This window comes from Lates calcarifer, linkage group LG3 (assembly GCF_001640805.2).
Source record: "Lates calcarifer isolate ASB-BC8 linkage group LG3, TLL_Latcal_v3, whole genome shotgun sequence".
Lineage (NCBI taxonomy): Eukaryota > Metazoa > Chordata > Actinopteri > Centropomidae > Lates > Lates calcarifer.
Genome location: NC_066835.1, coordinates 15,856,182 through 15,870,970, shown reverse-complemented (window position 1 = coordinate 15,870,970; position 14,789 = coordinate 15,856,182). Strand labels below are relative to the sequence as shown.

Here is a 14,789-nt window from a genome sequence, read left to right as displayed (position 1 = left end):
TAACTTTGTAGTCACTCCAGGTAAACAGCCTAAATTTTCTATTTTTGTTTCATTACATATTTGTTTGTTACCAAGTGAAACCAGATACAAACAAACAGTATATAGCTCCTGAGCTGGATGGATTGTATTAGTGTTAATATCAGATTTAATTTTGATCCATTTTCATTTTTTGTCTACAGTTTGCAGCTGTTTTCACTGGGAGATATTGTCACTGTCAGAAATTCCTTATATCTCCATCAGAGATTGACGTGAACAGTTTCTCCCACTTGGCTGATCGCAATTACACTTTATACGATATGAATTGAAAGCAGCATTAGTGCTGATGTTGTGATTGTTTGATTGTTTCTGTAAATGATGACACTGATGATGATAACCCAGAAGTGATAAAGAGGATCTTCACACTGTTTTTAGGTCAGCAGTGGCTTGTTGTGTAAAGTTTCTTAACATTTAGTCACTGTGGCTTTTTGACTTATTTTCCTCCCTTGTAGAAGAAAGCAGTCTGTTCTCCTTCACCTCCTCTGGCTCAACAACCCTTCTTCTCTTCTCTCGTCCTTTGTTCTCCTAAATCCCTCTTTTATTCTGGATGACAGGTGAGTCCCTGACCTGTTACACCTGCAAAATGGGGTTCAAAGGTAAATGTCTGTTCACCTCCACCGAAACCTGCAGCAACTCCAAGCCCAACTGCTACTGGGGAAGTCTGGGTGAGTAACACTTCCTCTGCTGTCCTCTTTAGTCCATTACAACCAGACAGAAGGATGGTGTAGGGAGTGAGACCAGATGGGTGTGTGTGTGTGTGTGTGTGTGTGTGTGTGTGTGTGTGTGTCTCTGTAATAACAATCTTAGTCATGTTCACTGAGTGTGTAAGTGTTTCCTAATCACAAACTATTTGACCCTGCTGAAGATGTAAAACCTGCCCTGAAAGAACAGACTGAGGTGTGGCCAGACACCAACACACTTAAAGATTCAGTCCAATGATGTCTCTACTCCATATAGACAAACACAGGACTTGTAAAAAGAAACATACCAATGTTCTTGCATCTTATATTACAACACACCCTATCACATACAGTATACTGAACAATATTGTTTGAATAGTTTATTCAAGAACGTTTCAAGAACATTTTTATTTTTTTGACAGTGTGACTACAACTATTCAGAAACCGCATGACTTGGATTACATAGCTCTTTAACCAGCACCTGAAGTCACCAACCAGGAAGTCATGATCAAATAAGTTAATATATTTTACACTAAAAGAGGTGATTATGAGCACTTTTGCTGATGATGCTCTTGTAATTATAAGTTAAATGTTTAAATGCAGGAGTATATTTGGGGTATATCTACTTTTCTTTTAGGTATTTCTGCTTTTTACTTTGTACCTTATCTGAATATGGGATCACAGTCAGTACTTCTCGTTCCAGCCTTCAACGTCAGTAGACTGATGAGCCTGCAGACTCGAGGCTGCCTGGCCTCGTCCCTCTGCAACCAAACTGAAACTGGCACCCTGCTGACCGCTGGATACAGCATCACCAGGACCTGCTGCAGCACCAACCTCTGTAACGGAGCCACATCCACCCAGCTCCCGCTCACTGCGTCTGGGTGCTGCCCTAATGGCTGTTTGGAGCAACTGGAGCTTTTAAAAACAACAACAAAGAGCCCATTCATGAGCAGGTGTTGTTTTTGTATGTAAGCATTCAAGAGTTACAAACAGGTTTGTTTTCTTAGCCAAACTAAGTGAATCCTGCACATTCTTGTATATCATGATACATCTGTTGTTGTAGCCTCTATGCCTGGAAATGTGGCTTTTTGAGAGAATATAGACACAGATGCTGTAGACACAGCAAAAAGGGAAATAAATAAATAATACATTGAGCAATCCATAAATCAGTTGAACAAATAATATAAGCTATACATGCTGATGCTATACATGATATATACATGCTATACAGTTTTATTTTCCTCCAGGCTGTGAAAGTTTGTTCTGAGTGGAATTTTTTCAGCAAGTGTCGCAGACTTCCTCTTTACTCTCCTAGAACACAAAACCTGATGAGCCTCATTCTTGCACATTGACTTTTCCGTTGAGTGTTACCTTAAATCTTGCCATTAGTCTCTCAGCAGGTCATTTGACTGAGACTGAGGTATTTAGACCTAAGTAATTTATTTAAGAAAAGCAAATCCATTGACCTCATAACCTCGAGAACGATGAATACCTTTTGGAAAGCAGTGACTGTCCTGAGCGCCTTCATTGCGGCCGGTAAGTTCAGAATTGTGTTTAACTGACAAGGTGAAAACATTGGCTGAATATAAAGACTAAACTGTCTTTTTATGCAGTCTATGGGTGAAAATGAGAACACAAATTTAACAAAATTATTTATTCATGATGCAAATGAAGGATTTACGGCTAAAACTGACCCTTTATAAGATATTGCTGTTTTTGTGAGATAAAATGTCTTTAATCCCAAACCACGCCTGTTCTAAAGACTGTGTCTGTGACCTGAAAAGCAACAACCAGCTCTATAATTGACAGATGTGGTCAGAAGAAGTGACTGTTACTTTGATTGTTCCCAGGCTCATTATCAGGGACAAACAAAATGCTCAGGATAAAGTCTCTGGACAAACAACAGTAAAGATTAATGATTGTGTTCACTGCTGTTCATGATTAAGTCTCAGGTGGTTTTTGCTGCACAGCAGCTTAATGACATTGTGTCTTGTGCAGCTCTAATTACACAGATCTGAAAGAGGACAGCTGTTCTGAACTGATACAAAAACTGGAGTGTAATATACTTAAAAGCAAAGCAATTGGAGAACATGTTAGTTCCTGAATTTGAATGATTGCCTGTTTAAGAAGAATGGTGTGACAGGAAAGACAAAAAAAATAAAGGTGTATGTGTGTATTTATTCGCTTAAAATACAATTAAATGAAGATACTAATATTACTGATGTACTGCAATTTTCTCAGGTCATTTCATGGACTGGTCTTCTAGTCTTAAGACCATAAGATGGAGCACATTACAGCTTAGTTTTTTGTTTTGTTTTGTTTTGTTTTATAGAAGATAAAGATCAGAAATAGATGAATATGATAAAATTACTTTATTTAAAAATGGCACTTTTTAAACTGAATCTCAACATGCTTAATTAACGAACAGTCATTAACAGTCATAAAAGATGTAAAATGAGTACAGAGACGTAAAAAACAAGCACAAAGTGATGACACAATAAATCAACAAGTGTTTAAAGTTTTTATTATTAGAAAATGGAAATATTGCTTCAGCCTGACGCCCTAAAGGAGCATTAGAACTAATATAATCAAATATCATCTAGATGTCAAGCCAGGGGCGATAATGGCTTCAGGAAAACTCAAACTACACCAGAATTTTTAGACACTAGCACAGATTTCCTGGCAAGTTGGCATAAGGAACCACCAAACTATGTTGTTGAGTGAGTTAGTCTGAAGCTGGTTTTCATGGTTTTCCTCATTTCTCTCCTCTGAACAGCACAGTGTCTGACCTGTCGTCAGTGTCCTCTTGGCGTGTTCGGGGCCTGCTTTTTTGGAAGTGACGTCACATGTGATAACGCAACTCAGAGCTGTTATCGCGGAGAAGCACGTAAGAAAACTTCTGCAATACTGTGAACACAAGACAGATGGAGAGAGAGATCTTAAACACACTGCACATGTTGAATTTACCTTCAGGATATAGACATTTACAGGAAAAAACAAACATGACAAAGTTTAAAGGCTTAAAGGTCATTTTTCCTGAGTGTCTGTAAATGAATATTTAAAAAAATGTTTTTGTATTTATCAGCATTTCAAAGTCTTTTATAAGCTTTACATCAGTGTACTGGATGGTTGTAATTATGATTATGATGGATGATACAGTGGCAATGAAAAGTCAGCAAACCCTTTGTATTTACCTGTTTTTCTGCTTTATGTCCGATCTTCACCTAAGTCACAAGAGTAAACAAACACAATTTGCTTAAGTTAACAACACACAATTATTATCTTTTGTGTACTTATTGAACACACCCATCAAATACTCACAGTGCAGGTGTAAGTGTAAGTGAGCCTTTTATTTCACAATAACTGGTTGAACCTCCTTTAGCAGCAGTAACCTCAAACAGGTTCTTACAGACAAGCAAAAGGTGGATTTAGGGTTTCGGGTCATTGTCTTGTTGCATCACCCAACTTCTTCTAATCTTCTCCCTGACATTATCCTGTAAGATGCCTTGGTAAATGTCACAATGCTTCCTCCACTTTACTTCATCGCTGTAGTGATATTCTACGTGCTCTTCTTACATAGAAAATTCAACTGTTCATTAAAACATAAATCATTCTCCCATTACCGGTGTGGTGAAGTCAGAAAGGCAGCAGCTTCTTCTTTATGTTTCATGGAGTCATGCACCATGAATTTTTGTAAGTTAGACTCATGAACAAACAGATTAACCAGCTCCAATGATTCCTTAAAACCTTCAACTTTTACTCTTGAGTTCTTTTACTCAACTTAAAACCTCACCTGGAGTCATCTTACCTGGGAAAACACTTTTTGGGGCAGTAGTGACAGAACTAAATCATCTCCATTTATAGACTGCTTGTCCAAACTGTTTGAGATGACTCTGTAACCCTCTCCAGTTTTATACAAAACAACAATTCTCTTTTTTGTGACCCATAGTTCAAATCAGCAGAAACTTCTTGCGAAAAACAAACTCAAAATGTTTGAGTGTTTAAAGTAGCTCTAACCCACACCTTTAAACTTTGACTCCAGGTTAATGAACTCCTGACTCCAATTAGCTAATGAAGATGCAACTTGTCAGCCTCAGGGTTCACATACTTGTTTGTTTGAATGATGTATTCACTATGGGCAAAAACAATACAAAATCTGTGTTAAAACAGATCATGTTCATTAATGTGACTCAGGTGAAGATCTGATTATATTTTCTTGCTGCTCGTATATTTGCAGTGTTTAGTTTTGCCTATAAACTCTCATTAAAAATATTTTATTACAATTATGAAGGAGCTGAATAAGAAAAACTTTGTACAGAGCAATAGTCCATCAACATTTCATTTCCTGTTTCCAAACCTCCCAGAGTTCAATGCTACAGGGTCACTCACCCTGCAAACCCGAGGCTGCCTGGACTCAGACCTGTGTGGGAAGACACTGACCGGTACCATCCTGGGCGCTGGTTACACCAGCAGTTTCCAGTGTTGTACCACAGAGCTGTGTAATGGAGCGTCCTCAGTCCAGATCTCTCTGACTGTGGCTCTGTGTGCTGCCGTCCTGTCAGCTCTATGGGGCACCTGGGAGTAGTAGTTTTACATGATCTGCCCCTGTTTCCACTGTTGATTTTTATTAATTAATCAGTACCTGTAACTCTGATTTGTCATATTCACCCAAAGAAGAGATCATTTTGATCAAATCTATAAATTAAATTAAGAAAATGAAAAAGAATAACCTATTTTTCTGCCTCTTGTCATTAATGAAGATTCAGGGTTTTTTTTTTTTTTTTTTGAATGAATGGTTGTTTGTCTATATATGCTTCAGAGGAGTTTTTAGAGATTTATATTTGGAAATAAAACTGCAATGTTTCATTTACAGCTCCCTAATTTCATCTGAGTTTTTCTGATATTAATAAAAGTGTTTCTATTGCTTACTCTGTTTCTATTATTGAGTGTGTAGATTGGTTGAGTTTATAAGCAGCTTTTCAGAGGAAGCTTACAAAAGATAAAACTTAACAGCAATCTGAATATATAAAATATGAAATATCAAAATTATTAAGACATTTTAGAGAATTTTTGAGAGAAACTTCTTATTATCTCAGTATTTCTTAACTTTTGGCTCTGTACACAGTGATCAGTAGTCAGTAAATGTTTATGAACTATTGTTCTATTGTAGCTTGTTTAATGACTTCCTCTTTAAAAAAAAAAAAAATGTTCTCCTGAATAAATCAAACTTTCAGCTACACTGCAGCAGAACATGAATTAATCTCCCATAAACCAAGTGTGACAGGAGCAGTGCGTCAGCAGTTCAAATCAGTGTCCCAGTGCAAAATGAAAATATGCCCAAGGAAAACAAAGAGAAGTACAGCATGTTCACACGATTTCAGATGAAAGAGTTGCCTTCTAAAGCTAAAAAACTGCATAAAATATTCATTAAATGTTCAAATATACAGGAGCCTTTGACCCAGATGATTGTCTAAACAATCCTTATGTCATGATGTTCAAACTGCCGGAGCTAAAAATGATAATTAATAGTTTGAAACTGGCAGGACGACAGAACAAACACACATCAAATAATTGAATAGATGAGTCATGGGCATGAGATATTATTATTTGCAGGAACACACAGCAGGTTATAGTGTTTATTTTGGAACAATCTGTGCTGTGACATGTTGATGTGTAAACGGTTGCCAGCTACATCAGAGTATTGTTTTCTCTGCACAGACAGACAATCAAATGAATCCTGAGTCCCCGCCCTCTACCTGCAGAACAGCAGTGAGCAGTAACTTCAGCGTTGGCCTGTGATTTATCAGACACCAGACTCAACAAAAAACTCTTTGATGTGGGTTTTAAATCAAAGACAAAGTCAAAAATCACCCACATTTAAAATTAAAAGGATATATGACTTGACATTTTAAAACAAAAAGCCAAAAAAACAGAACTAAAGGACCAACATATTCACATTTTTTTCTGATCTTTTTCTTTATTGTTGTAGTGTTGTTTGGAAATGTGTCAGCACCATTCAGTGTTTAATATCTTTATTTAATGGTTTAACAGGGCTTCTTTTGTCTCACAGTGGAAAGTAAAGCTTGTGTTTTGGTTTTAAAAGACATTTAAAGGAGTTAAATGTCCTCAAATTGGTCATCAAGGACTCCTGGAAATCCCTGGATCCCAGTTTTTTGTAGCTCTGTGACATGACTGTTGATGTAACATGCTCACTGGATGGAAAACACAGCAGGACTTTCCTTATAACATGTTACTGATTTTCCAGATCTCTGGGCCAGAGTCAGTACAGTTTCTCATGTCTTGTTTTAAACTTTGAAAGCAGCAAGTAAAGTAAAGCTCAATATCTTCCTCTAGTGGTCACTAAATAAACTGCAACACACACTTAACAACTGTGTTGTTTTTTTTAAGATAAGATAAGATAAAATAATCCTTTATTAGTCCCACAATGGGGAATTTCATTTGTCATTTCATTTCATTTGTCAAATTAAATATATTTTTCTAAGTTGTCTTTGCTTTTATCTCGTGCATCTTTGACTGTATTCTCTACTGTGCATAAAATAGTTGTCTTCATTTGTCTTTATTATGTTTCTATTGTGTTCCTATGTTTCATGCTGCATTGCTGCAAAAAGAAATTTTACTTTGTGGGACAACATGCACAGATACACTCAGGAGACTCACAGCTTTCAAACAATGTGTAATTTATCAAAGCTGAGTGAAGACTGAGTCCAGAACAGATCAAAACACACCTGAAGTACACACCACCAAGGTCAGAGAGGAGGATTGTAAAAGGTTAAACATATTCTGCTGTGAGTCTAAGTCTCAGAACACAAATCGTGCTCTGAGACTCAGTTATGTTAGGAAGTGAAACAAGGAACCACCTGTAAAATATAAAGTGTAATGCAACCCAACACAACAAAGAAAGCCTGAGAAAATCACCACCAGTGGAGAAAGAAACACTTAGATCCTTTACTCAGGTAACAGTAGAAAGAAAGTAACTCAGTAAAGTAGTATTATCAGTAAAATATACACAAAATATCAAAAGTAAAAGAACTTGTTCTGCAGTAAAACTGTCTCTGTGCCTGATATATTATATAGATTATTTATGCTGATGCAGGGAAACATTTTACTGAAGTGACAGGTCGAGGTAGAACTGGTTTTTATTTCTTTAAATACAGTTTAGTCCAGTGGTTCCCAACATAGGGGCTGCACCCCTCCAAGAGTCACAGGGAACATCACTAGCTTAATATTTAAGTATTTATTGTATCTTATAAACTGTTTTTTTACATTTAAAATCTTATTCTGAAAAGTAGCTAGTAGCCTAACCACAGCTGTCAGATTGTTATTAAATATTTCCCTGGGAAAGTGTATTCAAGAACAGTACCTGAGTAAATTTACTCTCCACCACTGCTACAAAAACAAGCAGCACAGCAGGCTATTCCAGCTGCTATTAAACTGTATTATACTGTAAGCTACAGGTGTTCTTATGATTGTGTCCACGCCCTGTAACTCACTGAATAAATAACCTTCTCTATCATGCAGATTTTAGGCCACATTCAGCTCCATTTACCTAAAGTTCACTTCAGTTTCCTATAAAGTTTCTATTTTGAAGTAAATGGTCATTAAAGTAAATATATAACCACAGCTTCACTTCGCTGCTTCTTCTTCCTCAGAGCCAGTCCGCGCTCTTTTCTCTCTCTCTGGGTCTTGAACGCCTCTTTATTTAGCTGATGAATGCTCGGCCCCGCCGCTCAGCAGCACCAGGAAATGGAGGCTCTGTCGTGGAGATGAGCTGCAGAGAGAAGCAGCAGCAGCAGCAGAACTGGGAGGAGAAACCACCGACTCACAGGCAGCAACAGGCGACGACTGTCAGCACTTTGAGGTGGGGTTTCCTCTACAAACTCCAAAAAATTAGCTACAAGTTATTATTTTGTGCTCTTTCGAGGCTGGAGTTCGCGTTTCTGTAACGTTTGCGCAGCTTTTGCGGCCGCTACAATGTTTAATTTGTCATTTACTCCGCCGGATTTTGCAGCGGAAGATGGGGCTTGGCTGCTTGAGTTTCGAATTCGTTTTGGTTTCTCGTTTAAAAAGATACAACTTTAACTTTATTTTAACCACTTCTTTACGTCTGTATCCTCCTTTAAAACAGGTTTAGTGCATCAGCGGGTGAAGATGAGCGACGCAGATCAGCCCAAAGTTGAACTTTTTGTGAAGGTAAGCGATTGAATGATGACAGAGGGGGAAAAAAACTGCGACAATTATGTGACTTTAATTTATTGTAGCTGCAAACACAGGGTGTGTAATGGCTTCTTCTTATCGTGTCATTTCATTATCATTATCAGTGTACTGATAGCACAATATGATAACATATCTCTTGGCCTTACTCGGGGACATAATGTCATTTTATTCGCTTTGAATTACAGTGGTGTTATATTAATGTCAGTCAGACCACCTGTGCTGACTCACCGGGCTTATAAACGACAGTAAGACTAATCTCATTAAATGCACGTTAAGATAAGGGGCAGCCGACTTTAATCTATATTTAGTTTGTTGGTCAGGCAGGCTAATCCCATTTTCTTTGAGCTAAAAACATGCTCTAATATAACCAATATGTCTCTCTCTCTCTGCCTCCCCTCATGGTCTCACACGAGTTTCAATAATGATTCCTCTGTGTGAACATGTGAACATGTGCCACCACCCTCTTCTGTTTTTTCTTCTTCTTCCTCAGGGGTGAAAGATGCTGTTGTAACTTCTCTAAATCCTGGTTTCGTGTCAACCTTCTTAATGACACTTGATACCTTTTCATTAATAACATACCTGAGTGTAGTTTCTCGTGGTCTGTGGTAAACGTGAGCAGTTTTCTGATTTACTGTAGCTGCCTTCATGTGTATGAGCCAAACAGGCCACAGTACAGATGCTTCAGGAGGCATAGGATGACTTGACATGAAATATGGCTTCCTACAGCTTCACAGAGCACATTTTAAAGCCGTATGATCATTTCCTGAGCGCTCTACAAGCTCTGCCTGAGTGGAGGAATGATTTATTAGGCCTCTAAAGCTGCAGCTAACACCTATTTTCACTGTGGATGAATCTGATTAATATCTTTCATTGTTCAGGCCAGAATGTAGTAAAAAAGAAGTACAATTTACATTTTTTTTGTTATTATATTGCTTGTTTTGTTCAAACCAACGATCCAGAAACCAAAAATACAGAGTTTATAAAGCCAAAACACAAAATAAAGCAGCAAATCTGCACCTTTGAGAAGCTGTAGCTGTAGTAAGTTTGGCCTTTTTACTCGAAAAATGACAGCCAGTTATCAAAGTTGTTTGATCGGTTATTTCAGCTCTGAATATCTGAGCCACAAAATATATTTGTATATAAAAACATTAAAAATGGCTGCCACCTTCCCTCAGAGCTCATGATAACGTTATTAAATGGTTTGTTTTCTCCAAACCAACAGTCCTTTAATCAGTTAGTCAGCCAACTATATTGATGATTAGTTAATCGCTGAAAAATGTCAAAGTTCCAACTTCATAGTTGTGATGATTTCATGCTTTTCTTCATCTTCTCTCATAGCAAACTGATTATATCTTTGATGATGAAAAAGTTTTATGTTTTACAGAGTAAATAATCAATTAAAATATTTGGCACATCAATCATCTTCCGATCTTCATCAGAGAAGCTGGAAACAGTTTTTCAGTATATTTTTGCTTGAATGTGATCAGTGGATCATTAAAATTTTACCTGATTACTCTTCTGTGATCACCTAATTGATCAATTAACTATTTGTTTCCAGTCCAGTTGCTTTAAATGAAACAAATAGAGACATGCTGCTGATTCAAACTGTGTTAAAGTCACTTTTGAAAGTTGAAGTTTTATTTTACTCCGGTCAGTTTAAAGTTGATGTTGTGTGTGTTGAAATATTTTCCTCTGTCAGTGACAAATATCCTGAGTGCTGACTTTGCATCTCAAAGAATAAAAACTTCTGTTGCACTTTTTATTTACTCTTTATAAAAATTGAGGAATTTCAGCTGAAAACCTGTAAAATAACAACAACATGATGACGTATCCCCCTCGTCCTCTAATGTAACCTTAACCAGAGACCAGAGGAATAAACACATCAGCAACAGCTGCAGCTGATTATTAGTTTAATAGATCTGCAGCTGTTTGGATGATTATTAGTCATTTTATAAGCAACAACGTTTAACATTTGCTGCGTGTAACGCCTCTAATGTGAGGTTTTGATGCTTTTCTTTCCCATACACAATACAAAACACACACAAAATGAGACATTTTAAGATGTCATAAACAGGCTTTTTTAAAACTTTTTTCTGGCATTTTACATCTGTACTACTGATCAGTGTATCTGATCAGTAGTACAGCCCTATTAAGCACGTAGATGAAAAAGTGAAATGGTGCTTTCAGTGCATTTTCAGATCTTTTTCTGTGTTTTTGTTTCCCAGGCGGGGAGCGACGGTCAGAGCATCGGCAACTGTCCTTTCTCCCAGCGTCTCTTCATGGTGCTGTGGCTGAAAGGAGTCACCTTTGATGTTACCACAGTGGATATGAAGAGGTGAAAACACATGTTTTTTTTTCTTTCTTTCTTTGGCAGTGCTGCGGGTTTCTGTTGGCACAACAGAGGAATGTCCGCCTACATTTTTAATGGTCCCAAATGTACCGTGCAGGAAAATGAACACGGGGCATTTCATTCATTTAACAGGTGTTAAAAGATATAAAACTACACTGGTGCTGATTTTAGTGAAAGCTGGGCAAGTTTTAGCTGCAAATATGGGTAATTTCCTGTGGTTGGATATTTTTACTCTGCTTCTAATTTTCCTTTTCTTCTTCCTCCTTTTTCCTCTGTTCCTCTCTTGTTGTTCTCTTGTTGGAACGCTCTATCTCTCTGTCTGACGTTTTCCTCTTTCCATCCATGTCTAGGAAGCCAGACATCTTGAAGGACCTGGCTCCCGGTGCTCAGCCCCCCTTCCTGTTGTACGGCAGCGAGGTGAAAACCGACACCAACAAGATCGAGGAGTTCCTGGAGGAAAATCTCTGCCCTCCAAAGTAACTTTACTCTGTTTTACTCTGTCTTTAAGAAACAATTAACAGACTCTGATGATTGATTAATCATGTAAAGGATTTCAGGGTTTGCATTTTTCCTGCCTCTTGTGGATATGTTTGGACTTTGTTGGACAAAAGAAACTATTTAAACTTGTTTTTTACGTGCATATTTAACTATTTTCTAACCTTTTGTAGACCAGTGAATAAAATTAACACCTGCTCATTGACTCCAAGCCACAAAACTTATTAAAACGCAACATTTGTCCATTTAACGTGAAAGAGCTCAGACTCTGATTGAAATGTTGTTTTTTCTGTCTTAGAGTCAATGTGCATTGATGCCTTGTTTTAAATAACCTCACACATATTGTGCGTGATGTGTGATATAATTACACCCTCTAATGCTTTGTAAACTGGCAGATCAGTGAATAATCCTCTCGGTCTAAGTTCACACATTACTTTCATTCATTTGTTAATGATTCTCCGTCTCTCTGTTGTTCAGGTATCCCCGTCTGGCTGCTCGTAACCCAGAGTCCAACACAGCAGGCATGGACGTCTTCTCCAAATTCTCTGCTTACATTAAGAACTCAAACCCTCATGGCCAACGAAAGTAAGTGAGACCTATCCTCTTTCTTCTTCTACATCTCTGTCAGACCCTGTTTTATTTTTTTCTGCTGCTTAGCTCCTTCTGTTGCTCCCTGACCGGCACAGAACCAGCAGGGAGCGTCCGAGGTAATAACATTATGGTCTGAGCTGTTCTGCCTCAGTGCAAACAGGTCACCTGCTGCTCTGTGTGTTCACTGATCTCATCGTAAAATGTCACTGTGGTTTTTTTTTTATCTACACAGTTATTTCTGTAAAACACAGTTCACTCAATCATTCTAGCCTCTGAAACCACACCCCCCCAAAAAAAAGAGTTGCATTAGCTTGTAATCAGGATAGATTTCTCTTTTATCTCCTTCCTGGTGAAACAAACTTCCCTTTTATCTTTGATTGCAGTCTGAATTTTTCATATTTTCTGCTCAGATCTAGAGAAAGGCCTGCTGAAGGCTCTGAAGAAGCTGGACGACTACCTCGGCTCCCCACTTCCTGACGAGATCGACGAGAATAGCGCAGATGAAGTCACTTCCTCTTCCCGCCCCTTCCTGGACGGCCAAGAGCTCACTCTGGCCGACTGTAACTTGCTGCCTAAGCTCCACATCGTGAAGGTAATCTTCTGTTTTAAGCTCTAAAGGAGACGACGCCTGGGGGGTGACTAGATTTCAGAGCTGATGTTTTTAGTCTTGAAACTGAAAGCTGGTGTCCTCCCCATCCTCCAGGTGGTGTGTTTGAAATACAGAAAGTTCAACATCCCCGAGTATCTAACAAACCTCTGGAGGTACCTGAACGCAGCATACGCCCGGGAGGAGTTCTCCTCCACCTGCCCAGTCGACAACGAGATCCACATCGCCTACTCCTCTGTAGCCAAAGCTCTCAAGTAGGAGGACGGCAAGGGCGCATGAACACACCAGCAGAACGACATGCAAAAAGCACAAAAACAAAACACACCTGCACACACTCTGCAAGCGATGTGGTCGATCTGTTCTGACTGATTTAGACCTTCACTTACGTCTGTACAGTCGTTTCTTGCGGCTGTAAAAGTTTCATACTGTTAGATCATTCTGATAACGGTTTATTATCCTCCTGAAGTCAGTTCATATTTGTAATCTTTGTCCTGATAAAATGGACCATTGAAAGGTCCATTGAGAAGGAACAGGGAAGCACAGGAGGCAGATCAACTTTATCATCCCAACATCTGGTTACTTATCGATCATGTCGCTTGCAGACACACACACACTCACACCATCACACACTTAAAACTACAGCCTTGCTTGTTTTACAGTTTCACCATCTTTAGATGCACACTGTAAAGTCGTTTCTTGTTCCCTTCTTGTCGACGGTGGCTACAGTATTTTCTTTTTTTTATTGTTATTGAGGGGAGAATTTAACAGACACAAAGCTGCCTACGAGATCAATCTTTCACTAAAAAATTGCAAGCCTCACACAAGCTGATACAACTCTATTTTCAGTCTTAGTAGTAAGGAAATGTTTTTTTTTAGGTGGCACACACACACACACACACACACACACACACACACACACACACACACACACACACACACACACACACATACACACATACACATACAGCACCAGCTCACCTGCCAAAGTGTCTTTTGTGGTTTGTCTGTAATCACACATACTTCACATTTATACTTTACTATTTCATAACCGAGGGAACAAGGCCTTGTACAGTATAAGATTTCTTTTATTGAAGCCAACATTTATTTAAACAGCTTTTTATTCTTCATAGAGCGCCTCAGAGAGAAGGAGGGAGGGGGGGGTGCAGAGAGCGGGTCTGAAAACGGTTACAGAGACAGGAAACGGTTTCAATAGACTCAGGGCTTCCTCTTTCTGTTCTCCCACATGCAGGCGTGAAGGATTAATTGAGATTACCGAGCTTGTTTGTGATCCGCTGCGAGGGCCTGTTGCCAACAATTTGTTTTGTTCTGCCTGACATGTATGAAGGATCCTGTTTTAGTGTCATATAAAAGAAGGAGATCAGGTTTTTAGTGTATTGAAGTGGATAAAGAGGTTGGAGTGTTGCAGTGAAAGCACTTGTCCTGCCTCCTGCAGGCATGAGGCCTGACTGTTGCATGAGGGGAAAAAACAGTAGGAAGTTAAATGTAAACATGTACAATGTTTAAAATGAAAACAACATTGGTAGTTTTATATTATAAGCTGTTATTAATTAAAAATGAGGCTGGAATTCTTTTATAATTTTCTTATTTGTCATCAAATCCCATGAAAAGAATTGTTTTGTCCCACAGAGGTATTAGGATTTTAGTTTGTCCGTCCCCTTCTCATGAACGTGATATCGCTGCAATGCCTTGTGTCCACTTGGACTTGAGGTTGAACTCAAGAGTTTTGAGGTCAAAGGTCAAAGGTCACTGTGACCTCACAAAACGTTTTTGGCCA

The 14,789-nt window shown here is 38.5% G+C and overlaps 3 protein-coding genes across 3 annotated transcripts; all 3 read left to right on the top strand.

Annotated features, from left to right (window-relative positions):
• The first annotated feature begins 339 nt into the window (after positions 1-339).
• On the top strand, positions 340-1,918 carry LOC108890318 (sperm acrosome membrane-associated protein 4). Its single transcript, XM_018687180.2, has 2 exons — positions 340-701; positions 1,420-1,918. Exons 1-2 carry the CDS (start codon positions 584-586, stop codon positions 1,686-1,688), a joined length of 387 nt encoding a protein of 128 aa, XP_018542696.2. The 5' UTR covers positions 340-583; the 3' UTR covers positions 1,689-1,918.
• A 146-nt stretch (positions 1,919-2,064) lies between these two features.
• lye (lymphocyte antigen-6, epidermis) lies at positions 2,065-5,644 on the top strand. Its single transcript, XM_018687181.2, has 3 exons — positions 2,065-2,252; positions 3,493-3,603; positions 5,081-5,644. Exons 1-3 carry the CDS (start codon positions 2,201-2,203, stop codon positions 5,299-5,301), a joined length of 384 nt encoding a protein of 127 aa, XP_018542697.1. The 5' UTR covers positions 2,065-2,200; the 3' UTR covers positions 5,302-5,644.
• Positions 5,645-8,432: 2,788 nt separating this feature from the next.
• On the top strand, positions 8,433-14,497 carry clic1 (chloride intracellular channel 1). The gene is given in 8 exon segments (XM_018687174.2): positions 8,433-8,595; positions 8,863-8,927; positions 11,177-11,286; positions 11,652-11,777; positions 12,274-12,364; positions 12,366-12,381; positions 12,798-12,979; positions 13,091-14,497. Coding segments are annotated over 7 exon segments (729 nt in total). The 5' UTR covers positions 8,433-8,595; positions 8,863-8,885; the 3' UTR covers positions 13,253-14,497.
• The last annotated feature ends 292 nt before the right edge of the window (positions 14,498-14,789 follow it).